We start from the raw sequence: 27,913 nt of genomic DNA on the forward strand, positions 1-27,913 counted from the left end.
TAGGCCGCAGCCAATAGCGGGCCTGCGGTCTTTTGCGTCACTGCAAGGCTGACCAATGGGCGCGTGTCTGGATGCCGCTTCCTGCCCACGGGCTCCTCCGCCTCGGGGGAGGGCCGGGCCGCTCTCCAGCCGCCTTGGAGCAATCGCTGCGACCCCGCCAGCGCGGTGCCCCTCTCCCGCAGGTGAGTGCAGAGGCGGCCGGGAGGTGGGATGGGCGCCTCGGTCCCTCCTGCAGAGGTTGGGGCGGCTGAGGCAGCAACTGCGTTTGTCCCACGCGCGCGGAATGGGGAAGGGGCTGTGCTGGTGCTCTTTGCTGCACCGCGGGGGCACCGCCCCCGGCCCGCCCCCCCGCAACCTGACACCCCAACCAGCATCTGCCCTGGAGTGACTTGGGAAGTGACTGGCGGGTGTAGAGGATCGAGCTACTAGGAGCCCGTCTTCCCCTCCTGTGGGCAGTTATGAGAGCAAAGCTGCTTGTCCTGGGATTAGCTCAGGCAGATGGTCAGGGACCGGCGCTGAGATGCTACTAGTGGCCCCGCAAGGGGCCCACCTGTCGCCCAGCCGCTGGGAACGAGAATGAAATCAAGCTGACCGCCCAGATCCGAGAGCCGGCGGGGGGCAAGGGAGTTTCTATTTTCTGAGCTGCCAAATGTGGGAGAGGATGGACCCAGTTCCTCAGGAAGGGCTCAACTACCTGGCATGTCCTTCTGTTTTCTCCCACCTCTTTGACCCTGACATCGCCTCCCAGCAGCCCTCACAATTGTCAGGCAGTGAGCTGCTTTAGTAGCAAGGGGTTTTCTCTGTTTGTACAGGGGATGGGTGTGACAGGGTGTGATAAAAAGAAAAAAAAAAAAAAAACCCACAGCAGAAAACCTTGCAGGAAGCAGTCCTAAGTCGACTGGGAAGTAAATGCTTCAGGCTCTCCTTTGGGACTCTGTCCCTTCCTCTACCACACCCCAGCCTACTGTCTCCACCCCCACCTTCCCTTGGGTACCTCCACTTCTCTGAAGGAATCTGTTAATTAACTGCACAGAGAGGCAGATGGTTCTGAGGGTGGCCAGCAAGTCTTCTGAGTAGAATGACTGAGGCACCAACTGGAAATCATCGTGCAGAATTTCTTGGTGAATCGGAGGTCACTTTCTTGGGAGATGTTGCCTCTACCTCTTCACTTCTACAAAACAAAGAAATCCCAGCACCGTGGCACTCAACGCTTCAACCTACCATTCAAGAGTCCTCTGACCCAGTGACCCAATGTCCCTAGACGTGTTACCCCATCACCTCACAGCCAGAAACTGGCTTATGAGAAATTGAGACCACATCCTGGCCAAGGAGGTGGGACTAACCAGGGATGGCTACCTCCTGTCATCTTTAGCTGGGAAGTGATGGGCACCAGGACTTTCCACTCCAGATGGAGTTTACAGACATCACCCCCAGGTGAGTCTTCTGTTAGCTGCCCAGAAGGCTCAATTATGTCTGTTTGGAAATGACCACTTAGTCATTTCTCTGAAGGAAAGTGTATCTAAGTTCAACATCATCATTCATTGAGCTCAAGATGCAGTCTGAGCTTGACCTCACGGGTTACTTGTACAGTGAGCCAAGAAATGTCTTTGAAGACTGGGTTTACATTAAAATGTCACCATGGGGGACTCCCCTGGTGGCCCAAAGGCTAAGACTCCATGCTCCCACATCCCACATGCTACAACTAAAGATCCCATGTGCTGCAGTTAAGACCCGGCATAGCCTAGTAATAAATAAAACATTTTTTTAATTAAAAAAAAATCACCATGGGAACTGACATACCTCCTTCCCCTATGTAAAACTCTTACTTTTCCCCAACAACTTATGAAGAGGATTGTCAAACATAGTCAAATTGAAAGAACTATACAATAATCACCCACATAACTCACCTTCCACCTAGATTCTACTGTTGACAGCTTAACATACTTGCCTTATCGCATACCTATCCACCTATTAGAAGCTTTGTTGTTGTGGTGTTGTGTAGTCGCTAAGTCGTGTCTGACTCTGGGAGCCCACCAGGCTCCTCCGTCCATGGGGTTTCCCAGGCAAGAATACTGGACTGGGCTGCCATTTCCTTCTCAAAGGGATATTCCCAACCCAGGGATCAAACCTATGTCTCCTGCATTGGCAGGCAGATTCTTTACCACTGAGCCATCAGGGAAGCATGACCTAGGACCTTACTTTTAACCTGAAGTATTTGTGACATTTGGCTTCCCTGGAACCGTATTTCCATCTTAGCTCAGGGAATCAGTGAATGTAGGTGGCAGTGATTTTCTGTAACTTTGAATAAACACTCACTTTGTGCAGAGCACTGGGAGATGCAGAGGAAATGAGGAGGCACTGCTCAGCCTTGGGTGTGGGGGCTGCTCCATCAGGCACTCACTGTGACTCCCCCAGCTGCCCCCATCCAGCTGTTCTGTCTTGCTGCCTTAGGTCTGGCCACGTGGCCTTGCCAAGGCTCCAGGAGTCACACCCCAGGGAGCAGCAGCCCCGTCAGCCCCACGGTTGAGGGGCGGGGGGAGGCAGTCAGTGGTGATTCTGAAAGTTCAGCTTCTCTGCACACCAGTGCCACACTGGATCTTGGAGACAGACCCTGATGCTGGGAAAGACTGAAGGCAAAAGGAGAAGAGGGTGGCAGAGGATAAGATGGTTAGAGAGGTTCATGTCTAAGTCAATGGACATAAATTTGCGCAAACTCTGGGCAAGAGTGGAGGACAGGATCCTGGCATGCTGCAGTCCAGGGGTCGCACAGAGTCAGACACAACTTAGCAACTGAACAACGACAACAGAGTTTTGGGTGAAGTGAAAAAGGATAGCTTTACTGCTTTGCCAGGCAAAGATAACCACAGCAGGCTAAATGCCCTCAAATACATGTGTCCCGACATGGGGAATGTAGTGACAAGTTTTACAGTAATTGTCCAAAGAGGGTGTGGTAAGCTCATGGACATTCTTCTGATGGGTTGGTGGTGAGTTCAGCCCCACCACCATCAACCTTCAGCATTATCAACCTTTGGGTCCAATGGCCTGGGGTCTACATGCTTGTGGGCAGCATACTATGGTTAATCATTAACTTCTCCCACCTGCAGGGGGTTTCAGCGTCTGCAAGGTAGCTTAAAGGTCCTGTGGTGTGTGATGGGGAACCAGGACCTTGCCCCAAGGCTGCTCTGGACTCTCTCCCTGGTCTTGTAGGCCCTCCTTCCCTAATTACCAACTGCTTGAATCTGCCCCTTGGAACTCAGGGAAGGTCATGGAGGCTGAATGAAGGCCATCCTCTGTAGTCAAAGACATGGAGGACACAGAAAGGCCTTGTGCCCAGGAGCCCCACGGGGCTCTGCGCGCATCAGTGGCAGAGCACAGGCGTGAGCCTGCACACCCTCCACAAAGCAGAAGGGAAGAGGAGAGGAGAGAAGGAGGAACAGCAGTGGAGAATGGCAGGAGGAGAGGGTCAGAGGGAGGTGGTCACCTACGGCTGGTGAACACAGGCCCCTCCCATCCCTGCCACCCGCTCAGTGGCTCCTACAGGACCACACAGGACTCTGGCTGGGGTGCCAGGCCCGTGCGAACGCCCTTACCAAACCCGGAGGACGCGTGAGGGGGTCCCTGTGCACCAGAGGGTGGGGCCTCTGGGAAGGCCTCTCAAGGATTCATTAGATCTGCAGCCTGTCATTTGTTCTTTAGACAAGAAAGATCCAAACTATGACCGAATATAATTCTCAATAATATTATCAATAATGTTATAACATATAATAATAATATTATACTGTTAAAAAACAATAATAATAATAATGAATTATTATTCATTAAATTGGGGACAGTAGGTACTTGGATGGTACATTTTTTTTTCTCTTGACCCTTTTGTATATTTGGAGGGAAAAAAAAATCCTTATCGTGAGAGGGAGAAAAGGCAAAGAAGAGAAAGGAACCTGGACTGAAGCTGAGCTCTGCCCCCACTTTGCTGGGGTTGGGGAGGGTGCTCAGCCCCCTGCAGTGAGAGATCGTCACCCAGGGCTCCCTGCCCGGCCAGGCGGTCCCCAGGGCCGGGTCCTGGAGCGGCCGTGCCCGCTGACCTTGCCCTCCTGCCTCTGTCTCCCCTCAGCCCCCGCAGCCATGCCCAGCTCAGTGCTATGGGCAGTCGACCTGTTTGGGAGGGTGTTCACGCTGTCCACGGCCGGGCAGCACTGGGAGCCGTGCAGGGACGCCCAGCTGGAGTTCAAGCGGGTCAGCGCAGCCAGGGACTGCTGCTGGGGCATCGCCTGTGACCACCAGGTGTATGTGCTTGTGGGTGCCAGCGACGTCCCTATCCGCTGCCAGGAGGAGGCCTATGAGAATCAGGTAGGTCCGAGGGGTGGCGGGGTGGCCGGGAGACAGCCCCGCACCCGACGCTTGGCCAGTTCCCGCCTGTTTCCTTCACTCTGCTGAGATCAGGCTGCAGCAGCCATGCCGCAGCAGCCAGGCCACGGCCAGGCCTTACCCAGGCCGCGGCCGGGTCTGCACAGGGACGGGTTCTGGGAGGTCAGCACGGCTGTGCCCCCCGCCGCCCGGGGCGGCAGGTCCCTGCCCTTTGGGGTGCGGTTCTGGTGGCCCTCTGCTCACTTCCTGTCCTGGAGAGGAGGTGAGGGCCCCGCTGACCCCAGAGAGGCCCTTGCCACACAGGCCTCAGGCCTGTCTCTGCCTCTGGCCCCCAGCGCTGGAACCCCGTGGGCGGCTTCTGCGAGGCGCTCCTGCCGAGCGACCGCTGGCCATGCAGCGATGTGAGTGGGCTCCAGCACCGGCCGCTGGATGGGGTGGCGCTGCCCTCGCCGCATTGGGAGTGGGAGTCGGACTGGTACGTGGATGAGAATTTTGGAGGGGAACCCACCGAGAAAGGGGTAGGTGAACTCGGGTCTTGCCAGCGGGGCTCCCCCATCCCCCCAAGTGCTGTCCCCAGTGCCCAGTGGTGTCAGACCTCAGCCTGGGCCCTGCATGCTCCCTGCTTGCTGGACGGGGCCCACGGGTTGACGCTTCAGGCCACGTGCTGCCTCCCCGCCCCTCTTCCGTCCTGCTCCCCCTTCCCTGCTCTTTCCTGTCCTTCCCTGGGAAACTTCCAGAGGCCCCCCCACCCCCACCTTGATGTTTCAGGGGTGGACGTATGCCATCGACTTCCCTGCCACCTACACAAGGGACAAGAAGTGGAATTCTTGCGTGCGGCGCCGGCGGTGGATCCGGTACAGGAGATACAAGTCTCAGGACACCTGGGCCAAGGTCTGGGGACCCGCGGGACCAGGGGGCAGGTAGACCGCAGGCCCGCGGTGGGGAAGGTCGCATGGACCCGTGTGCCCAGCCTGGGGCCTGGCCTCTGACTCCCTTTGGTGCTGAATGCTGTGACCCTATGTCCCTTCCTTTGGGAAGTGGCCGCTCCGGGAACCGGGCCAGACTGTGGCCCAGGACAGCACAGCAGGGCGTTGCCCTGGTCTCTGGACTGCCCTGTCCCGGACTGAGACTTGATCTGGGTACATCTTCCTCCCCGCCCTCCACCCCACCCCGTGCGGGAGCCACTCAGGCCCTTATATTTTTCCAGTGACCCAGAAAAACCAACCAAGGGACGTGAGGCCTAGACTGGGGTGCTCGGGGGCCTTGAATGAGAGGAAGGCCTCAGACCCTCAGCCAACCTCCCTGCAGGGCCCTTGCCACAAGGTGGGGCCGCCGGCCTGCCTGCCTGGCCCCGGGGTGGGAGCAGTCAGGCAGCAGGGTGATAGCCAGGGTCACGGGAGCCCCCACCCCATGGCCGTGTTCTGGGGTCAGCTCCTTCTCCGTGGCGGATGGAGTCAGAGTGAAGCGGGGGCTGACATGAGCCCTCGGGGCCAGCAACCCAGCCTGGGGCCAGTGGGGGGAGGACACGGCAGAGGGGGTCCTCCGCCCGATGCTGCCCACCCTGTGGGGTCAGCGGGGCCGGGCTAGAGGACAGAAGGCAGCGTGCTGAGGGCTGGCGGGGCAGCTGGGGTGGGGGCTCACAGGAGCGGACCAGCGCCGCCCCCAGTCCAGGCACCCACGGGCACTGACGGCTCCTGCCTCCCACATCCTTGTTTCAGATCCCTTCAGAGGACGACCCCCAGCAGCTGCCCGACCCCTTCAGCGACCTCTCTGTGGGCGGGTGGGAGGTCACAGACGAGCCCGTGGGCCGCCTGTCCGTGTGGGCTGTGACCCTGCAGGGCAAGGTAAGGAGGCGGCGGACAAAGGCCGCCCCCAGAGCTGGTGCGGGAGAGGCTGCCCCTGCCAGCCTCCCAGGGTGGACAAAGCCGGGCTCTCCCCGGGCCCTCCTCCTCACGTCCCGTCCCAGCAGCGGGGGCTGCCTGAGCAGGTGGCATGTCGCTGGGGTCCCCACAGCACCCCCTCCTGCGACCCTGCTGTCCTTGGGACCCCCTGGGTCCTCGTCCTCCCAGAAGCCTCTGAGCTCCCGCGCATGCCTGGTCTTGGCCTGTCCCCCCCGGGCACCTGGAGCCTTGGTCGGTGCCCACCCTGGGCTGGTCGCATCAGGCTTGGCTCCTCAGAGAGAGACTCGGCTCCCTTCCCACTGACCTGTGGAGCCTCCCACACAGCAGAGTCTCCGGTACATTAAGGGTGGGTGGGGAGGATGGGTAGATAAGTGGATGGATGGGTAGGGGTGTGGATAGGTGGGGGTGTGTGTGTAAGTGGATGGATAGTTAGGTGGATGAATGCGTGGATGGGTGGATGAGCAGATGGGTTGCTAGATAGGTGAATGGATGGTGGATTACTAGGTGAATGGATGGGTGGATAGATGGGTGGATGGGGGGGATGTTCAGACAGGAGAGGAGAGCCTTCTCTGGGGAGCCTGTGATCTAAGAAATGTGACTGAAAGAAATGACACCCACCCGACAGCAGCAGTGACAGCGACGCCGACGGTCCTGGGTGCGGGCGGTCTCACGCTGTGGCTCCTTGGCACTCTGAACACAGACCGATCACAGACCTCTGGACGGCTCAGGGCAGTCCCAGCGGGTGTCTGTCAGGCTCGCCTCCAGGCTGAGCCCACCCGTGGTGGTGCTCTCTGAGCCACACTGCGGGGTGCTGGGGAGCTGGGCTGGACGGAGCACCACTGAGGGGCCACCTGGATGCAGAGAGGGAAGAATGGGTTTGCGAGCCGTGCCGGGTACGAGCCAGCACTCCTGTGGCACTCCTGCGGTCCATTAAAGGTGGAACCAGGACCTGGGCTTTGGGAGAAGCTGGGCAGACAGTCGGGTCAAAACCAGCAGGCAGCAGGAGCGGGGCTGCCTGGGACTGGTTCTGCAGCGTGCGGGGCCGTGGATCCAGCCACTGGTTTAGTCACTGGATAAGCTGTCTGAAGAAGCACCCAGCAAATAGGGCACATTACCCAGAATGCATGTGGGCAATGGTGAGAGAGTTAGAACCTATCCACTCCAGGGTCCCTTTTTTCCGTTGGAAAATACTGTTTATACTAAATCACTGGAAAGGTTTTATTCATTATCATGAGTGAGATGTTATATATTTCAAAAATGTTACTCTGCAGAGATAGCATAGAATTTAAAGTTTATAAATAAAATTAATGAGTAATAAATCTCACTATAAAGAATTTTTTTTAAAAAAGGTGAGGTGACAGGGTTGGAAGGCCTTGGACCTCAGCCCTCCTGGACCACAGAGATATGCTGTCCCCTCCAGATGAAACGAGCCACATAATTTAGACAACAGAACCAGGTGGTTCCATCTTAAATATCTGATTATGCTCCCTGTCATCCGATTAAGGACAGAAACAGCATTTTGCTGTTGTTACTCAGTTGCTAAGTCCTGTCTGACTCTTTGGACCCTGTGAACTGCAGCACACCAGGCTTCCCTGTCCAGAGTTTGTTCAAATCCGTGTCCACTGAGTCAGTGATGGCATCCAACCATCTCATCCTCTGTTGCCCCCTTCTCTTTTGGCCATCAACCTTTCCTGCATCAGGGTCTTTCCCAGTGAGTCAGCTCTTTTCATCAGGTGGCTAAAGTATTGGAGCTTCAGCATCAGTCCTTGCAAAGAACATTTTGAAGTGAAGTGTTAGTTGCTAGTTGTAGCTGACTCTTTTGTGACCCCATGGACTGTAGCCCACCAGGCGTTGCCAGTTCCTTCTCCAGAGGATCTTCCTGACCCAGGGATTGAACCCAGGTCTCCTGCATTGCAGGCATATTCTTATACCATCTGAGCCACCAGGGAAGCCCAAAGAACTTTTTGTTGTTGTTCAATCTCTCAGTTGTGTCTGACTCTTTGCGACCCCATGGACTACTGCACACCAGGCTTCCCTGTCCTTCACCATCTCCTGGAGCTTGCTCAAGCTCATGTCCTCTGAGTCAGTGATGCCATCCAACCATCTTGTCCTCTCTCGTCCCCTTCTCCTGCCCTCAATCTTTCCCAGCATCAGGGTCTTTTTCCAATGAGTCAGCTCTTCGCATTAGGTGGCCAAGTATTGGAGCTTCAGCATCAGTCTTTCTAATGAATATTCAGGATTGGTTTCCTTTAGGATTGACTGGTTTGATCTCCTTGTAGCTTTAGACATTCCTAAAAAGGAGGCTTAAGGGTTTTCTTTTCTAGCCATCCAGCCCCCTGCTTCTCTTAGAGACAGGTGTGGTGAGAGCATTTGGCCACTAGGGGGCGCAGGATACCCAGGCCAGGGCTGGAGTTACCGCAAGTCAAGCAGGTGACAAAGGAGGTCTGTCCCCTGGGACTGCCAAAATCCACGTGTCAGTGTTGCATATTCTAGCATAGGCAGGAGACATCTAATCTGGCTCAAGGCTCTGGATGGCAGCGGGGGCAAGGTGAGGGAGATCTGGGTGGTCCCCTAGAGACCCCTGGTCCTCTGGAGACCCCCACACCTGGGCTGTGCACAGGCTGGTGCAGATACAGCCGAGCTCTGGAAGCCAACCCCGGCATGGAGCCCTGGCCTGACCCTGCTGGTATCCGTTGCCTCCCAGGTGTGGTACAGAGAGAATGTCAGCCACCACAACCCCGAAGGCTCGTCGTGGTCCCTGGTAGACACGCCCGGGGAGGCGGTTCAGATCAGCTGTGGGCCCCACGACCTGCTGTGGGTGACGCTCTGGGAGGGCCAGGCCTTGGTTCGGGAAGGAATCAACAGGAACAACCCCAAAGGTGGGCGGCTCTGCGCGCTGGGCTGGGAGAGGCGGGCAGGGGGCGCCCGGCTTCAACCCCCCACCCCCAACCCGAGCTCCCAGTGATGGGGGCTGCCTGCACTTCCTCCTGGGGCCGGGTAGGAAGTTCCTGGTCCACAGTGGAGCCTCCCACATCTGAAAACGGGATCCTGCATGTCTCCACGGGAGTCTGCGTGGTCTGGGCCGTCACTAAGGACCGGAAGGTAAGACAGGGTCCCTGAGGCAGGGTCCGAGGGCTCGGTTTAATGTTGAGGGTTGTGTGGGTTTTTGTCCTTGTGAATGTGGTCTTAACTCTTCAGGGCTTCGCTAGTGGCCTGGTGGTAAAGAATTCTCCTGCCATTCAGGAGACATGGGTTCGATCCCTGATCCGGGAAGATCCCACATGATGCAGAACAGCTAAGCTCGTGGGCCACAACTATTGAGCCCTCGAGCTCCAGAGCCCGTGCCCCACACAAGAGAAGGCACCGCATGAGAAGGCCTTGTACCGCAACTAGAGACAGGCCCTGCTCACCACGACTAGAGAAAAGCCCACACGGAAACAGACCCAGCACTGCCAACAGTTAAAAAATGAACTAATAAAAAATAAACAAATAAAATTATACTCTTTAGAACACATCTGGCATCAGCTGAGCCCTGTGAATTTTTCTGCTGTTGTCACTGACGATCTCAGCTCTTTGGTGACCCCACCCGTGCCTTGCCTGCACCCCTGTACCAAGCACAGAATGACTATCTCTCAACAGGCCATAGCATCCCAAATATCAGAAGCAAACTCTCAGCTAACTGACCGATTCCCCGTCCTGTCCAGACGTACTCATTTTTACTTCATCGGAGGCAAATCCAGTGAAATAAGCTTACTTTGAGTTGCTTTCACAATCTCTTTTCTTGTTGCTTCCACGATCTCTAATCCCACATCCAGGGCGTCCTTTCTTCCTTTTTTAAAAGAATTCTTTATTTGTTTTTCTGTGTTGGGTCTCAGCTGTTGTTCGGGCCTTTCTCCAGTTGCAGGGAGCGCGGGTCGCCCTCCAGCCCTGGTGCGGGGGCCTCTCACTGCCCGTTGCAGAGCCTGGGCCCTGGAGCCCACGGGCCTCAGCAGGGGTGGCTCCTGGGCTCGAGAGACAGGCTCGGTGGTTGTGGCACGTGGGCCTAGTTGCTCCGCAGCAGGTGGGATCCTCCTGGATCCGGGGTCACATCTGTGTCCCGTGCACTGGCAGGGGGATTCCTCACCGCTGAGCCGCCGGCGACGCCCGAGGGCATCCTTTCTGAATGGCGTGCTGTGCTCATCTGTGGCCTGGACCAGAGGACCAAATTACTCATTTGGTCTTCCTGAGACTTAAAAAAAAACCTTGCATTTCAGTGGCCCTCCAAGGAGGTGTGTTTATTTTTTATTTTCCCAGGTTTGGTTCCGAAGAGGCATCAACTCTCACAACCCCTGTGGCACCAGCTGGATCGAGATGTTTGGAGAAATGATGATGGTGAACGTGGGCCTCAATGACCAGGTGTGTGTGGTTCTGAGCCGAGGTCAGCGGGGGCGGCCTCGGAGCGGGTGCCCCCTTGCTCCCCACCGTCCCTTTCCACCGGGCCTGCCCGTGAGGCTGCTAGGGGAGGGGTCTAGGGCGGGCACACGCTGCAGGCCCACGAGGGCAGCCGGGAGGCCGCTTCCAGCTGAGCCCCAGAGCAGTGGCCACAAGCACAGATCTGGGCGGGAGCGTTCACCCTGGAGACTGGGAGGCATGCTGAGAAATATCTGCGCACAGGTAAAGGGCAAAACATTTTCCAACTCTAGCAGCAGCGTCTCATTAAGCATCATGAGCATGGCTCCTGCAGGGTAGCCTCCTCCTCATAGACAGAGAGGTTTGGCTGCTTACAAGGCTCAAGGGTGAAGGGGACACCTTTCCCATTGCTCTAAAAGCACTTCCGGGGTGCGGGGGCGGTGGCCCTTCCTGTGCCCACTCACCCTCCTCACTTGCCCTGGTGGGCTGGGCACCCATGGGCGGGGGCGAGGTGGATGCTCGCTGGTGCCCACAGGCGTGACCACAGAGGTCATGAGCCATGACCAAGTAAGAGAGACGCCCCGACCCCCACAGCAAGGCCTCCTGGGGCCACGGCTCTGCCTTAGGGCACCCCCAAAGCCAGGGCCCCTCTTCTGGGTCCCTCAGGTGCCCACACACCCACCTTCCTCAGCGCCCAAAGACAGAGGGCAGGAGGCTTGCCCAGCCATCTTCCCCCTAAAAATGAGATTGGAATCAAGGTTATTTCGCCTCTTCAGAAAGACCAGGAGCATCCTCTGGGTTCACTTGGGGAGCAGCTTCCTTCCCACAAAATGTCACACGGAGGATGGGGACACGGGTGGGCGTCCGTCCCCACACAGCACCCACCGGCACTGGCACCTCTGTGGACCCTGGTGCCCCAAAGCCCTGAGTCGGCTTGAGGTCGTGGAGCCAGGCTGAGCTCCCTGCTCCTCCTGGACTTGGAGACGCACCCGCCCCGGCCCCTCTGGGCTCCGCTTCCCGCATCCCAGTCCTGTACTCAGCAATGGCCCCCAGCCCCTTCCCAGGCACACCCCAGCCGACGCCCGGGGTGCTCGCCCCACACGGTCCCGCCGCCCCCCAGAAGGATGGGAGCTCCACGCCGCCCGCCCAGCAGTACCTCTCCGCGCAGGTCTGGGGCATCGGCTGCGTGGACCGGGCCCTGTACTTCCGTCAGGGCGTCACCCAGAGCGAGCTCAGCGGGAAGATGTGGAAGGCCATTGTCGCCGGCCGGGAGGGCGACCGCTCGCTCTCGGGCAGCTCCATCAGCCTCCTCAGGTGACGGGCGGTGGGCTTGGCGGGGCCGGCCGGGTGGGCGGACGGAGTCAGAGGAGGCTGGCCCGCCTCGTCCCCGGCGGGAGAGAACCAGGCCCGACCCACGAGCGCCACGGCCGTGGGGCCTCCTCTCCTGGGCCAGGATCCTGCTGGGCCCGAGGGCAAGAGCCGAGCGCGGGAGGTGGGAAGGCGCAGCTCTGGGAGGCCAGGGCGTCCGTCCACATGGGGCTTGGGGCCAGCCTGAGCGGGGCTGGCCTTTGGTCTCGAAGCCTCAGGATCTGGGAGAGGAAAGGCTTCCTTTCCAGGGCTGCTCAGACCCTGTGTCCGAGGAGAGTGGGAAGGAAGGTGCAGGGTCTCAAGCTGGAGGCGAGGCCCCGGACTGAGACCAGAACTCCTGGAGGCCTAACTCCCTGGGATCCTCAGGCCCGGCCCTCAGAGCTTCCTTTTTGAGGTTCTGCTTTTCTCGCAAGGTCCCTGGTCTCGCTGGGGTCAGAGAGGGGGACGAGGCCCAGCCCTGCCCACTGGCCAGGGGAACGCTGGCAGGTGACCCTGCGCCTCAGCCGGGGCCGCCTCTGTTCTGTGGCGGGGGGCTGCCCGCACTCACCCTCCCGGCCATGGCCCACGATCCTGTCTGCAGCTCGGGCCCCCCTCAGACGCTGGTCTTCACCCTCCGCTCCCTCAGCCTGGCGCTCAGCACTCAGCTGCACCATCAGCCTAGAGGGGTCGGGATGCCAGCCAGGCAGGGTTTGCTCACATTTACCTGCTGGTTTCAGCTTCAGCCAGTAGTTCTCGAAGGAGGCAGCACGTTGGAATCAGCTGAGAACTTCCAACACCACTGATGCCAGATCTTCGTGACCTTGGGTTTGGCAATGGCTTCTTAGATATGACACCCAAAGCACGAGAAACTAAAGGGAATGTAGAGAAGTCAGAGTTCATCAACATTTAAGAAAATTTTGTGCCTCTAAGGACACTTCAAGAAAATGAAAAAATCAAAAGGATGGGAGAAAATATTGGAAATCATATATACGACAAGACCTACTGTCTAAAACATATAAAGGGCTCCTGCAACTCAACAACAGATAAAACAACTGAAAAGGGCCCGGGAGGGACTTCCCTGGTGCCCCTGCAGTAAAGGGTCTGCCCTGCAACGCACGGGACGTGGGTTCAGTCCTTGGTTGAGGAACTAGGATCCCACAAGTAGCGAGTCAATGAGACACAAGCAGAGATCCCAAAACGAAGATCTCGTGGGCCGCAGCTAATACCCAGCGCGGCCAAATACATAAGTATTTTCTTAAAAACAGAGTTTGCATGCCACAATGATCAACAGTCCCATGTGCCACAACTAAGACCCAAGGCAACCAAATAAATAAATTTTTTTTTTTTTTAAAGTAGGGAGGAAAAAGACTTGAATAGATACTTCTGGATAGTACGTACATGAGTGGCCCAGAGGCAGAGGAAAAGATGCTCCGCGTCATGAGGCATGAGGGAAATGCAAACAAAACCACATTAAAAAGACAAACACGTTGGATACCACTTCACACCCACCAGAACAGCTGGAAAACAGAGACAGAAACAGTGTTGACAGGATGTGGAGAAACCAGAAACCTCCTGCCCTGCACTGCTGGGGGTGTAAATGATGCGGCCACTTTGGAAAACAGTGTGGCAGCTCTTCAAGAAGGTAAAGACAGTTACCATAGGACCCAGTGATTTCAGTCCTAGACAGATGCCCAGAAGAACTGAAAACAGATGTTTAAACAAAAATTTGTTCACGAATATTTATAGCAACACTGATGGGCTTCCCAGGTGTTGCTAATGGTAAAGAATTCGCCTGCCAATGCAGGAGACGCAGAGACGCAGGTTTGATCCCCAGGTCAGGAAAATCCCCTGGAGAAGGAAATGACAACCCACTCCAGTATTCTCATCTGGAGAATCCCATGGACAGAGGAGCCTGGTGGGCTAGAGCCCATGGGGGTTGCAAAACGTTGGACACAACCGAGCAACTAATACACCCCTTATGCTCACAATAGACAAAACATGGAAGCAACTCAAATGTCTGCCAGTGGAAGAATGGATAAATAAAACAGTGTATACATCCAGTGAATATTATCTAACAATAAAAAGGGATGAAGAGCTGACACCCGCTACAGCAGGGATGACCCTTGCCATCATTACACTAAGTTGAAAGCAGACAGTCACGAAAGGTCACAGCCTGACCATGCCATTTGTATGAAGTGTCCGGAATAGGCGAGTCCGTGGAGACTGAGCGAACTACTGGTTGCCAGGAGGCTAGGGGGAAGAGAGGAGAGTGGAGAGTGACTCCTTAATGGGTACAGTTTCCATTCGGGGTGATGAGAAGGTTCTGGAAGTTGGTTGTGGTTGCACAACACTGCAAATGTACTTAATGCCACTGCATTTCACAATTTTAAATGGTACATTTTACATCCCATGTTTTTACAATAAAAAAGCCATAATGCTGCCAGATCGCCACCCAAGATACATTGATTTGGTTGGTCTGGGTGTGACGCAGAGACCTTTTCAAGTTCCCAGGGTTCCCGCTCCCTGGGAGGCAGGTACTGGTGTCTATGGCAGAGAGGCTCTGATTTGCCCAAGGAGTCACACATTCTGTGTCCAAGGGAGTCACAGGTCTGCCCCCTTCCTTCCAGCGCTGGCTGCTTCTTTGGCAACGAAGTGAGGAGCAGTGCAGAGTCCTGTGGTCCTGGCGACACCGACGCCTCCTGGGAGGTCCCCGGCCCTGCCTCCAGCCCGGCCAGGCTGCGTGGGAAGGAGTCCAAGAAAGGGCCCAGCCACGCAACTGCCAACTTTCCAGAGGCCACCGACCTGTCCTCGCTGACGCTCCTCCCGCTGGGCCTGGAGGAGCCCGAAAGCGCCGACTGCCACGCGCTGTGGGCCTGGGTGTCGGGCGGAGGCTGCGCCGTGGAGGCCCACACCACGCTCAAGTGGTTCACCGCCCAGTCAGGTAAGCGCGGCCGCCCAGCGCCGCAGAGGGGGCCCAGGGGATCTGGAGCAAGCCTGGCGCCCCCACCGTGCTCAGCCCGTCTTTCTGGAGCCTTCCACGACGAGTCAGGTGGTCAGAAGGAAGGGCATCGGCCTGGCGCCCTTCCCCTCCCGTCCCAGCAGGGGTGGCCATCCCGGGCTGACCTGGGGGGACGCCTGCTTCCCTACCAGGGTGAACGATGGCAGGGAGGGCTCACAGGACATCTCACAGAGATGCTAGCCTTCCGGAAAGAAAGGGCTGATGCTGGCCTGCAGCCCGGCCCTGAGGCTGTGACTGGCCGGCAGGCCTGTCCCCCTCGGCGCAGACGCTCTCGCTGTCCATCACTCCCGCCCAGACCGCTGCCTGGCGGAAGCAGATCTTCCAGCAGCTCACGGAAAGGACCAAGCGGGAGCTGGAGAGCTTCCAGCACTACGAGCAGGCAGTGGAGCAGGTGCGCGGCGCCCGGGGCACCTCCTCCAGCAGGCATTCGCTGAGCGCCTGCTGTACACCCGCCCCGAGGAGAGTCGTGTGCGGGCCCCACTGTGCTCCGGGCACAGAGGACCTGGCCCCGTCTTGGCTGGTGTGGGTCCCCGCCTTGCAGCTGACTCCTCTGTGACGCGGTTGGGCACAGAACTGCCCGGGCCTCAGTTTCCCCACCCTGTTCAGGGGGTAGCGGTGCTGATCCCGAGACTCACAGAACTCCCTGGCTTGGGGCCTGGCCCCTGGTGGGTGTCTGATGGTGTCACTTTTGTCCTTAGGGTGAAGTGGTGGGGGGGGGGGCCGGGAGGGCTGAGTGGAGCGACCCCGGAGGCAACGAAGGGACCAGGGTGGCCCGGGTCCGGGCTGGAGTGTGGGGGCCCCCGGGGCCCGCCTCTGACTCCATCCCACTGTGCTCGGGCTCTGCCCCAGTCTGTGTGGGTGAAGACCGGGGCCCTGCAGTGGTGGTGTGACTGGAAACCCCACAAGTGGGTGGACGTCCACGTGGCCCTGGAGCAGCTCACCGGCAACGACGGGGCCCAGGACAGCATCCTCTTCATCTACTATGTGGTTCACGAGGAGAAAAAGGTGGGCGGGGCGTCGTGGAGGGGCGGGGAGGTGGGTGGGTTGTCTAGGGGAGGAGGGAGGTGGGGGTGGCGGTGCTGTGTTTAGGGGAGGGGCTTCCAGGGAAGGGATCTGGTGGCCGCATCCCAGGCAGTGGGGGCAGGTGTGTGCCGGCCCTCGAGTTCCAGATGAGGAAGCAGGTTCTGGAGGCAGAGTCAACCTCCCACCAGGGCTGCAGTTTGAACCAAATCAATCCAGTTCTAAATATCAACAAGGTCACTCAGGTTTCTGCTCAGGAGCGAGCCCCCCACAGTGACTGTGCCTCCCACCTGCACTGAGCCCCACCGTCCTCGGCCCCCAAGGCCTTCTGACTCGGCTCCCCCCACGGTGCCGGGCCTCCACCCAGGGTCCCACTGACCCCCGCCTTCTGCATGCAGTACATCCACGTGTTCCTCAACGAGGTGACGGCGCTGGTCCCCGTGTTCAACGAGGCCAAGCACTCCTTTGCCCTTTACACCCCCGAGAGGACGCGGCAGAGGTGGCCCGTGCGCCTGGCCGCCGCCACCGAGCAGGACATGAGCGACTGGGTGAGTGGGTGGGGGTCCCTTGGGTGGGGGCGGGGGCCACCGTCTTGGAGCCAGCCCAGCCTTGCTGACCCGCCTCCCCCCTCGCCAGCTCACCCTGCTCAACCTGTCCTGCTGCGAAAGCCGGAGACTGCACGGCCGCCCCTCCCCGCAGGCCATCTGGTCTGTCACCTGCAAGGGAGACATCTTCGTGAGCGAGCCTGGCCCGGACCTCGAGGCCCCCGAGCGCCGGCTGCCCTGCGACCAGATGTGAGTCAGCTGCGCCCGACTGGGCTGAGGGCTGGGAGCTGGGGGCTGGTCCGGCCCCAGATCTGGGTTCCCGCTGGCCCGGCCTGTGCGAGGACCCCAAGGGGGCCCCAGGAACCTGGCGGGGCTGGGGGTGAGGCAGGCGTGGCCCACAGGTGGCATTTAAAACCACAAGGTGGAGTGAGGCCCCCCGGGGGGGCAGCGTGAGCAGAGTCCTGAGGACGCAGGGCTCCGACTGTCCTGCTGCTGCTCCCCAGTCACCCAGAGCCCATGAGGACCCGGGGCACGTGGGTGAGGCCGGGGCCCCACACAGGAGGGAGAGGGGACGTCCGCTCGCCCTCTGCTTCTCCACTTCTGGTGGCCGTGTGTGCCCGGGGCCCAGACGAGCCTCTGGTGACAGTGCAGGGCCTCCGCCCTCAGGAGGGCAACCCCGGTAGCCGCACACCCCGCATCCGGGAGACCATGCCAGCCCACGTGGTGGCTCACCCTGCTCTACCATGACCCGCCCCGACCCGGGGAGCAGGAACTCGGGGTGCTGACTTCAACTCCCCACAACCGTCCCCGTTATCCACACAGCTTCGCGGACAGGGACTCCTGAAGGCCCTGCCCACCGCAGGCCTGACCGGCTCCTGCGCCCGCTCTGGGCCCCCTTAGCTGGTTAATTCCCCCAGGGAAGCCGGGCAGGTTCCCTCGTCCTCAGTCGAGTTTGTCACTGGAGACCAAAGCTGAGTCAAACAGGAGCCCTGGAAGGCTGCGGGGGAAGGGGACGAGGCTGGAGAGACCTGCTGGACGCGCCCTCCTCCCTCCTCACACTGCAGGTTCTGGCGGCAGATAGGCGGCCACCTGCGGGTGGTGGAAGCCAACAGCCGGGGCGTGGTGTGGGGCATCGGCTACGACCACACGGCCTGGGTCTACACGGGCGGCTACGGCGGAGGCTGCTTCCAAGGTGAAGGAGGGCCCTGCTCCCCCAGGCCCACCCTGCTCTAATCCCCGGCTGGCTTCCCTGCCCCCGTGCTGGCGCTCGGCTGACGGGTGACCTTCATCTCTGCCAACCTCCAAGTCCCAGGGCCAAAGCACACGGCATGAGCCCACAAAGGCCTGGCCTCTGACGAGCCTTCCTGGGCACCCATGGCTGAGCCGGAGACCGTGCAGGTTTCAGAAGGACAGCTGCGGGAACCACAGTCTCTTGATTCCCAGGCCTAATTCCAGTCCCTCTTTAGGGGGGGTAGTGCCTTAGTGGGTGAGAGATTGCTGAACCCCCATGGGCTCCCTGCATCCCAGAGGCAGGGCCCCTGTGTCTCCTACAGATAAACGAAGGCAGAAGCAAACCCTGAAACGGGACATTTCACGCCCTGGCCCACACACCCCACAGTGAGGGCAGTTAACCCTGTGGAAGTGTGGTCCAGAGACCGCTGGAACACACGTCTGCACAGGCTTAATGGCATCCGTTTGTGAGGCAGGAATTCCCTTGGTCCCCACCTTACAAATGAGAACATGGGGTTCGTGAAGGTCATGTGATGGGTCCGAGGCACCTTAGTAAGGAGTTGAGGGGCCCTCACACCCACCGGGTGCCAGGTAAGTGAGATGGAAGGGGTAAGAGGTGTACCCAGTAGAAGAGGGGCAGGTGATCTGCCCCCTAGGAGGAGAGACACCCAGCCGGCCCACCAAGCCCTCCCGGGCTGCCCGCCCGCCTGCTCTCACCGGGCCGGGTGGGCGGGCAGCAGGTGTGGCTTAGGTCTGACCACCTCCTCTCGCCCCAGGCCTGGCCAGCAGCACCAGCAACGTCTTCACACAGTGGGACGTGAAGTGCGTCCGCGTCTACGAGAACCAGCGCTGGAACCCCGTCACGGGCTACACCAGCAGGTAGGCCACATGGGCGCCTGCAGAAGCAGGCCCCAGTTGGACAGCCGCATCCCAAGTAGTGGGAGAGCTGGCGTCCAGCCCCCAACGTGGAACTAGCTGGATCCAACTGCCTACAGGATTTTTTCCCCCATGAATCTTTAAGTATAACATATATCTTAAAAACTCACTTATGGAGAGCATAACATATATCAAGTTCATGAAATGTGCATATACATACATGTGGCGAGATGTGTCTATCGAAGTACATGTAGACATAACGTAGATATGTCCATGTATATCACTGTGTATGTGCGTTCTGAGTCGCTTCAGTCGTGTCTGACTCTGCAACCCCATGGACTGTAGCCCACCAGGCTCCTCTGTCAATAGGATTCTCCAGACAGGAATACTGGAGTGGGTTGCCGTGCCCTCCTCCAAAGGATCATCCTGACCCAGGGACTGAACTCACATCTACTCCTGCATTGGCAGGAGGGTGGGTTTTTACCACTAGTGCCATCTGGGAAGCCTGTGTATTACTGACTTATCAGAAATCAAACACCAATGTAATCACTACCAGGGTCAAGAAATAAAACACTGCCACCCCCTCCCCATCCCATCTGGTGTTTTTTAGGGGGAAGAGGGGAGTAATTTAACTTTTTTTAAAAGTTTTGCTTAATGGAAGCTACTGAGAACACTGCAGCCTTCACCGAAATTATTTTAATTCCTCAGATGTGAGGCTTTGGGACAAGAGAGTGGCACTGTGTCTGGGACAGAAGTGGAGACACTAGAAAAGCTAGATCGTATGCCTCTTCTTATTTCCTCAACATAGAAACATGTTTCTCATACTCTTCCTGGGATATGTTCTTTTGCTTGTTTTAAAAAGTAAACGAGTTGTGATGTTTCTTAGCCCTTAAAGCCGTTGCGTGAGTTCCAGCGGCCAGAGCAGCCTTATCTAAGTTCAGCGTTGGGGAGCCTCCCGGAAAGACTTTGCCCTGTGGGTCTCTTCTTTCCACTGGCCCCCGTATAATAAAACTACAAGAGTTCTCTCATAAGGAGAGAGCTTTCCTGAGTTCTGTGAGTCATTCTAGCAGATTATCGAATCTGAGGTAGTGGGAGCCCTTGTTTGTAGTCAGTCAGTCAGAAGCCCGGTGTGGCTGCGGCCTGAGGTGAGGTGGTTTTGCTGCGAACAGTGTCCCTTACCCTGTGGGGGCCTAGTGGTGTTGCCGTCCACCCAGTTGATGTTGGAACTGCCAGTTCTCTGAAGTGGGCATGCCCCCACATTTTTGCTGTTTCTGTGTTGCAGCCATTTTGGTGACCATGAAGTAGTGTCTCCTGTTTCCAGTTGCTGTTTCCTGGCAGCTAAATGGGCAAAGGGCCTGTCACATACGTGGCACTTGGATACTTTCTCCTTTGCAAAATGCCCCTTCGAGTCCTTGTCCTGCGCTTTTGTTGATCTTTTTATCGATTTGCCAGTGCTCTTTTATATATGAAGGTGTGAGCCCTTTGTTACATATTCACCCTATAAGCAGGAACTTTTAATTATTAAATGTAGTCCAATGATCTTTTTTTTATGTAAAAATGGAGCCATACAAAAACCCTCTTAAGAAATCTCATTAACCCTAAGGGAATAAATACATCCTCCTATCTCTGGAACTGCAGTCAGCAGACTTTCTATAAAGGACCAGACAGTAAATAGCTGAAGTGTGGCGGGCCTTAGGGTGTGTGTCACAACAGCTCGCTCTGCAGCTGTCTCTTGAAAGCAGTCACAGAAACAAATGAGCATCACTGTCCCAGTGAGATGTTACATCTGGACACAAATTTGAATTGCATAGAATTTTCACTTGTCATGAAAGCATTGTCCTTTTTTCCCCAACCATTTAAAATGTAAAAACCACCCTTATCTTGTAGGCTGTGCTGACAGTTGTGATTAGGCCCCTGGGACATGATTGGTCCAGCCTGTTCTAGAAGCTTTACTCCTCTGTCTTATCCACTTAGGTCTAGAACCCCCTCACCCGAACTAGTTGGTATGTAGTGAGGTAGGCATCAAGTGTTGTTCGTCTTTTACTATCCAGTGACCCACACCGTGTATTGACAAGACTATCCCTCTCCTTTGCATCACAACAGCCACCTTTGTTCTAACTCAGGTGTTCATTTACGTAGATCTTTAAATTTTATTTATTTATTGGCTGTGCTTGGATCCTGATTGCCGTGCTCAGGCTATCTCTAGCTTTGGTGAGCAGGGCTACTCTTCATTGCGGTGCGGTCTTCTCACTGCGCTAGCTTCTCTTGTTGCAGAGCCCAGGCTATAGGCACATGGGCTTCAGTAGTTGTGGTTAAGTGGATTCATTTGCCCCATGGCATGTGGAATCTTCCCACAGCAGGGTTCAAACCCCTGTCCTCTGCATTGGCAGGAGGATTCTTAACCACTGGATCACCAAGGAAGTCCTATGTAGATTTTTAATTTCTTTTTAATAACATTTTGTGATTTTCTACGAGATGAGGGTCTTGATATCTTAAAAATGGTATTTTTATATTTTTATATGGTCTTAAAAATGCTATTTTTATGTGGTTCATATTTTTGATACTAAAATAACTGGCACAGACCTTTTTATTTCTTGTTTTTTCAAACTGATGAAAAGAAATATGAAGTAACACGAAGAATAAAAACTCTAATCCCACCAACCAGATAGCCACCACTTTCAGCATTTCAGAGTTCTCCTTCTGCCCGTCCCTGTATGCCTGCATTTGCTGGTAGCGGGGGCAGCAAGGGGTACAGTCAGGCACGTAGAGATGGTGGGTGACAGCCTCCACTCAATCCCTGAGGGTGGACAGGCTTATCTAACCTCTCCTCAGTCGTGGATGTGTAGACCATTTGTGACCTTTCGTACGGACAGTTTCAAGGATTTCCTCATGTGTAAATATTTGTGTCTTGTCTGTTCATCTCAGGAAATCAGGGTTTGAGCTCTTCTAAGGCAGCTTATACACACTGCCTGCATGTGTTCTGGAAACCTTTGCCTCAGCTGTGTGTAGGGTCCACACAGGGTGCTGACCTGCCTGCCTCTGCCCTTCCTCCTCACTCCCCGCTTGGTCCTTGGGCTGCCCCGGCTCAGAGCCACCCGGGGAGACCACCCTGTACTGTGTGTGCTGGGAGTGTCCGTCAGGCAGTGTTGCTGTAACAAAACACCACGGGCCAACAGCTCAAACAGCAGACGTCCATCCTCTAGGTTCCAGAGGCCTCGGAGCCTGAGTCAGGTGTCAGCAGGTCTCTTCCCCATGAGGGCCATGGAGAGGATCTGTTCAAGTCTCCCTCCTGGCTCCAGGGGCCTCAGGCACTCCCTTGGCTGGTGGCGGCATCACTTAGTCATTACATGGCCTTCTCCCGGTCTTCACATCAGCTTCCTGATTTGGGAAGCTTGGGTCCCAATCTCCCCTTTCGTAAGGACGCTGTCATAGTGGAGTAGAGCCCACTCAGTAACTGTCTCATCTCAGCCACGCCCTCTGCAGAGACCCCCTTTCCAAATAAGGTCATGCCCACAGGACACGACCACACACAACGCAAAAGAAGGAGGGTGGGGTCCACAGGCCCCAGGTGGGTGGTCTGGCTGTCTGGTGTCTGGAGCTCCTTCTGTTTCTGCCCACCCCACCCCTCCCTGCAGGAGATGCAGGCACCTGGGCGGTGGGTGGTGGCGGTGCTGTGTTCCCCTCTCTCTGGCGTCACCTCACCCCTGGTGTCCCCCGCAGGGGTCTGCCCACTGATCGGTACATGTGGAGTGACGCCACGGGCCTGCAGGAGTGCACCAAGGCCAGCACGAAGCCCCCGTCCCTGCAGTGGACCTGGGTGAGCCCCGGGCTGGGGGTGGGGCAGAGGTTGCAGTAGGGGGTCTGCCCACACCGACCCACCTGTTCCTCCAGGTTTCTGACTGGTTCGTGGATTTCAGCGTCCCTGGCGGCACGGACCCAGAGGGGTGGCAGTACGCCAGTGACTTCCCCGCGTGAGTGTCTCTTTCTCTCCTTGGGGAGGGGCCCTCAGGGGGGCTGGGGCCCCACACGTCAGGCCTGGCAAAGTCAGTCGAAGCCCCTCCACCCTGCCCAGTGGCGCAGGCCCTTCACGGTACACGAGTCATGTTCAGATGGAGGACGGAGCCGAGAAAGACCGAGCCAGAGCCTGTGCCGAGGCTTCTGAGCAGATGACATCTGATGGGGAGGAGGTTTATCCTGATCTGAGCCTTCCCTTTGACCTCAAGCCCTGAACTTGACTGCTCACAGAAGAGCAATATGAGGCCTGGGATGGGGAGGGCTCAGAGGCCCCTTAGCTAGAAACCACTGTCCCCCACACCGCCCCCCACCCCGGCCACCGCAGGTGGCTGCCATGTCTAGGCCTCACTGAGGTCCCAGCCCCAGGGAGACCCTGACCCCAGGAAGACCCCCTCCCGAGGGAGGCCTGGGTGGGGCTAGAGGCCACTGAAGCAGGAGGATGGTGTCCTATATTACCTGCTGCCCCTGCTTAGCTCACACTGAGGGCCTGGGAGAAGGAATGCATGTGCAGCGTCGCTTTCCAGAAAATTCCACAGAATGGTGCTGACTTCAGCTTTTTCCTCTTGCAGCTCGTACCACAAGTACAAAACCATGAAGGATTTCGTCAGGAGAAGGTGCTGGGCCAGGTGAGAAGGCAGGTAACTGGGGGGTGTGGCCGCGCCCCTCCCTGCTGGAAGAGGGGAAGAAAGGGGAAATTTACAACTGGGGAGGAGAAAACAGGATCAAAATAAATGTCAGCCCAGGAAGTGCCCCCGGGCTCCCAGGGCTGTTTCTGAAGGGTTTGTTTTCAAGAACAAATAAGAGAAATGTCATTGGCAGGGCCCGCAGGATCCTGGGGGGTTGGGGGGGGCCCTGGCTTGGAGTGGGGGCAGGGCAGGGGCAGATAGCACAGGAGGGTGGTGCCCAGCGGCTCCTGTCGGGGTCAGGGGCCTGGCTGCTCCCTTCTGTCCAGAGCGGGTGGCCCTGGGGCTCCCAGCACCACCAGGGTGACCAGGGCTTTGTTCTGTCTGCCGCTCAGAAAGTGCAAGCTGGTGACCAGCGGGCCCTGGCTCGAGGTGACCTCAGTGGCCCTCAGGGACGTGTCCATCATCCCCGAGAGTCCCAGCGCCCAGGGGAGCGGGCCGAACATTGCACTCTGGGCCGTCAGTGACAAGGGGGACGTGCTGTGCCGTCTGGGTGTGTCCGAGCTCAACCCCGAGGTGGGCACCCCGTGGGGGAACCCAGGGCCTGCCCAGCCCGCTGCCCCCTCGGGGCTCGGGCGGATTCTCACCGAGACATGGCTCCGCCGTGGAGTCGGGCTGGGCTCCGGCCTCCCTGGGCCTGACCAGGACGGTCCCTGGGCCCGGCGGACACCGCACGTGGCCCGAGGGGGTCTCCACGCCTGCGGGCACTTGGAGCTGAGGTCGAGGTTGGCGTGAGGAACTGTCCGCCCCGGGGCCGGGCGGGCGACAGGCCGGACCGGGGCAGCACTGAGCGTCGCTCCTTCACCTCAGGGCTTCTGCTGGATGCACGTGGGCACCGACCAGCCCTTCACCTCCGTCTCCATCGGCGCCTGCTACCAGGTGTGGGCCGTGGCGAGGGACGGCTCCGCCTTCTACCGCAGCTCCGTGTCCCCCTCCAGGCCCAATGGTGAGAGCCCTCGCCTCAGGCGGACCCTCTGCGCCCGCCGCCGCCGCCATGTTGTGATGGGCGCCAGGGGGCGGCTACGGCTACTTCCGCTTCCGGGGGAAGTCGGTTGACGGGTCTCCGTTTAATTTGACAAGCATTTACCGAGTGCTGCCTGTGGACCCGGCATGGGGCCAGGCTGGGCTACCCCCAGCGTCCACGCCCCCTCTGCTGGGGTGACCCAGGGGTGGTCACCGGTGACGGGGCTGTCCTTCACCACCCCCGGCCTCCTGCCCCTCAGGGGGCCTGCCTGGGCGCCCCCCGTGGCCCATCCACAGTGTCCACCTTGACTGTCCTCCAGGAGCGAAGGCCGTGCAGGCTTGTTGTTGGCTAGACATCTGGACAGTGTCCGGCACAGGGATTGATGGGTGTGTGGCGGCTGGTGCATCTCTGCCCTCCGCCTGGGGCAGTGGGTGCGCACAGCAGCCCGTGGCTGGGCTTCCACCCCAAGCCCGGCCGCGTCCCCGTCCCTGTTAGGGCCAGCAGCCGATCAGAGGCTGCCGCAGCCTGGGGAAGGCCCGGGCAGGCCAGGGCATTGAAGGGACAGCCGGACCCAGGTCAGCTCCCACAGGGCTCTGTCACCGGTGTGGTCCGCCTGGTCTGGGGACTGGGGTCGGCTGCACGCGCTCGACCCTGAGAGCTGCAGAGGCGGCCAGATGTGCCGCTTCCAGGCCCCATCCCAACCCATCTCCCACCGCAGGCGACTGCTGGTACCACATCCCGCCTCCTCCCAAACAGAGGTTGAAGCAGGTGTCCGCGGGGCATACCTCAGTGTTCGCCTTGGACGAAAATGGCAAGTGGCTTCTGATCGCCAGGGGTCACCTGGGGAGGGGGGTTCCCTGAGCACCCCAATGAGATGAGACCAGACCCTTGCCCACCAAGGCCCCAGCACAAGACCTTCCTGAGCCCCATGAGAGCTGCCAGTCTGAGGTCGGCCTTCCCACAGGCCCCCCTTCCCCCGGAGTCATGCAGGGTGGGGAGCACCAGCCCCCACCCCAGGTGCTCAGGCCTGCCTGCGTCTCGGGCAGAGAACACGGCGCCACGGCCCAGGAGCATCTTCTAGATGGTGCCACCCGGGCCTGGGACTCGGAGGTCACCTGCCCGGCCTGGGCCACCCCTGCCCCCACCCCAGGCCACCTCCGAGCGGCTCCGCCTGCGCCCTTTCCTGGCCTGTCGCTGTCAGCTGAACAAGGCGAGGAGCTGGAACCCGAGGCTCTCATCCCAGGCCGAGTTACTGTGTTGTTTAAAGAACTCCTTGTCCTCAGGTTCTCATGCGTGGACACAGGACGAGTGTGCCAGCCCGGTCCAGCACGATGATGATGTAGCGGGGTGCAGGCAGGCCTGGGAGGGCAGGGCTGGCCCAGGCTGTGGGCAGATGGAGAGGGAGACCCTGCCCGTCCGTCTCTCGGTCAGACCTCCTGGCCGTGCAGACCCTGCAGTGAGTCAGGACGCTCGGGGTCTCACGTCTCTGGCGTGTCTCTCCTAGGGAACCTGTGGTACCGCCAGGGGGTCACACCCAGCCACCCGCAGGGCGACAGCTGGGAGCACGTGTCCAACAACGTGCGCCATGTGTCTGTGGGGCCCCTGGACCAGGTCTGGGGAAACGGATGGAGGGTGGATGCTCCCCCTGGGGGCGGGGACTGGGGGGGTCTGGTTCCTGCTCTGGTCTCCCCTGCTGCTGTCCCCATGGACCCCATGCCGCGAGGAGGGGGAGGGAGTGGGCTTCAGCAGGTCTCTGTTCCAGGTCTGGGTCATCGCTGACAAAGTCCAGGGGAGCCACAGCCTGAGCCGGGGAACTGTGTGTCGCCGCACGGGCGTGCAGTCCCTGGAGCCCAAGGGGCAGGGCTGGGACTACGGCATCGGGGTGAGCAGGCATTGGGTGGCTGTGCTAGCCGGGGACTCCGGGCCCCCAGGGGTCAGGTGGGGGGTGCCCTGGGCAGAGCCCGAGGGTCTGGCCACCTGGAGGGAAGGTCTCTGCCCTTTGACCCCCTCTCTCGTGGCCCCGGGTGAGTCGGTTCTCTTCTCCCAGGGGGGCTGGGATCACCTCTCCATCCGGGCCAGTGCCACCAGGGCCCCCGGGAGTTCATCCCCGAAGCCGGCCAGCAAGCAGAATGGGCAGCCCCCGAGCGTGGCCGTTGCCCCATGGGAGACCCCCAGCCCCGTCTGCTGCTGAGGCCGCCTCCCCTCACTGGGAGCAGCTGTGGCTCCGGGTGCCGAGGACCAACGCTGATGTGAGCCTTCCAGTCGGAGCCATGCTCAGGCAGAGCACCCTGAAACATGGATCTGGGGGTGGCGTCGCCAGGCCCAGACTCCAGACTCTGTGCAGAACCTGGCCTGAGGTCACGGCCACCTCGGGGGCCCTGAAACAGCCCAGAAATGTGAAGCTCTGTGGACGCTGCGCATCCCCGGCCGTGGGGAGAACGTGGGGTGTGTGGTGGGCCCCCATTGCCACGGCCTCAACTGCCTGCCCCCCACCCCTCTGCCTCCTGCCTCTTGGGGCGGGAGCCTGGAGCCTTCCAGGAACACTGCCCCAGGGAAGAGGGCCCAGTGAGCCCCCTCGGCCCTGGGTGGCCCCAAATGGCATCAGGACCCTCCTCCTCCCCCAGGAAAAAGGGCAGCAGGGCTCAGGATGGTCCTTCCTGGGCCCGATCAATTCTCAGAACAGGGCTCGCAAATAGGACTTCATTTCCTAAGTTAAGGAAGGGGTTGGAAATAAATGCTGGGGAGGGGTGTCGTCTTCCCAGGGTGGACAGAGGACGGCCGGCCCACTGTCCAGTTGCAAGGTCAGCCCTTCCCCAGATGTGGTTGGGGGCTGGGGGGGCTCCTCTCACGGCAGATCCTGTTGCAGAGGGTGGGGTGGGTAGAGGGCCAGCAAGAGGAGCCTGGAGGTGGCAGGCCTGAGCCGAGTCCTAGGGAGGCACCCCTGCCCCCAAGCGACCCCACTCCCAGCGTACAGCTGCTTTTTATCAGAAAAGGGGCACACTTGAAGCCTCAAGTCAGCCTCCCACAACCAGGTGATTTGACTCGTGCAGACCCACATCCCGTCTCTGCTGGTTTTGAGACCCCGATGAGCCGACTCCGCCGGCTGCCCTGGTAGGCCCACCGGAGGGGCTCGGCGGTGCGCTGTTTTGCCTCCTGTTTGCTACCCAGAAGCTGACTCTGAGGAGGTGTCCCTTGGGGTCCCCTCCGCGGGGGGCACTGGAGGAAAGCTGGCGGCCTCTGCCGGGTCGCCTGAAATTGGGACCAGGAGGCGGGAGTCAGGGGCAGCACCCAGGGAAAGCTCGTGAAGGGTTGGTGCCCTCTTGTCTGTTTACACTCAAGTCGTCAAAATCTCTCCAAGTGGGCATTACGGCTTCTACAGTGGCGCCTGTTGCTCTGCTGTGAATTGCTGGTTTCACCCACCCCCTTCTCCAGGGCGCCCGTTTCCCCCACCCCCAACCCAGCTCAGCATCACTGAACCATCTCGATTCCTTGGATGCTTTATTCAATAAAAACTTAACACCAGAGTATCAAGGACATGATAATTATTTTTTTTTTTA

General features: G+C 58.6%; 1 protein-coding gene across 7 annotated transcripts; it reads left to right on the plus strand.

Annotated features, from left to right (window-relative positions):
• The first annotated feature begins 79 nt into the window (after positions 1-79).
• TECPR1 (tectonin beta-propeller repeat containing 1) lies at positions 80-27,880 on the plus strand. Of its 7 annotated transcripts, none has more exons than XM_061153697.1 (25): positions 80-182; positions 4,115-4,350; positions 4,704-4,886; positions 5,137-5,259; positions 6,087-6,212; positions 8,974-9,148; positions 9,271-9,371; positions 10,563-10,664; positions 11,827-11,972; positions 14,633-14,946; positions 15,270-15,415; positions 15,874-16,029; positions 16,443-16,592; positions 16,681-16,838; positions 17,654-17,781; positions 18,596-18,698; positions 22,416-22,512; positions 22,587-22,666; positions 23,279-23,335; positions 23,728-23,908; positions 24,203-24,338; positions 25,075-25,167; positions 25,861-25,967; positions 26,119-26,238; positions 26,404-27,880. In XM_061153697.1, the coding sequence occupies exons 2-25, from the start codon at positions 4,126-4,128 to the stop codon at positions 26,545-26,547; spliced, it is 3,351 nt and encodes a 1,116-aa protein (XP_061009680.1). In that variant the 5' UTR covers positions 80-182; positions 4,115-4,125; the 3' UTR covers positions 26,548-27,880. The 7 variants fall into 7 exon arrangements, 4 of the variants coding, with proteins under 4 accessions (XP_061009680.1, XP_061009679.1, XP_061009681.1 ...); XR_009694507.1 differs by lacking the exon at positions 80-182 and having other exon boundaries at positions 4,210-4,350; positions 4,704-4,843; positions 6,087-6,604; positions 26,404-26,801; positions 27,407-27,880; XR_009694508.1 differs by lacking the exon at positions 80-182 and adding an exon at positions 25,640-25,709 and having other exon boundaries at positions 4,210-4,350; positions 4,704-4,843; positions 6,087-6,604; positions 26,404-26,543.
• The last annotated feature ends 33 nt before the right edge of the window (positions 27,881-27,913 follow it).

Source organism: Dama dama, chromosome 10 (assembly GCF_033118175.1).
Source record: "Dama dama isolate Ldn47 chromosome 10, ASM3311817v1, whole genome shotgun sequence".
Classification (NCBI taxonomy): Eukaryota; Metazoa; Chordata; class Mammalia; order Artiodactyla; family Cervidae; genus Dama; species Dama dama.

Coding starts and splice junctions, on each gene's coding strand:
- TECPR1 (XM_061153696.1), top strand. CDS start 4,798: ATGGGGTGGCGCTGCCCTCGCCGCATTGGGAGTGGGAGTCGGACTG. Junction 22,667..23,278: donor TACGCCAGTGACTTCCCCGC/GTGAGTGTCTCT, acceptor TTCCTCTTGCAG/CTCGTACCACAAGTACAAAA. Junction 25,168..25,860: donor GTTCGCCTTGGACGAAAATG/GCAAGTGGCTTC, acceptor TGTCTCTCCTAG/GGAACCTGTGGTACCGCCAG.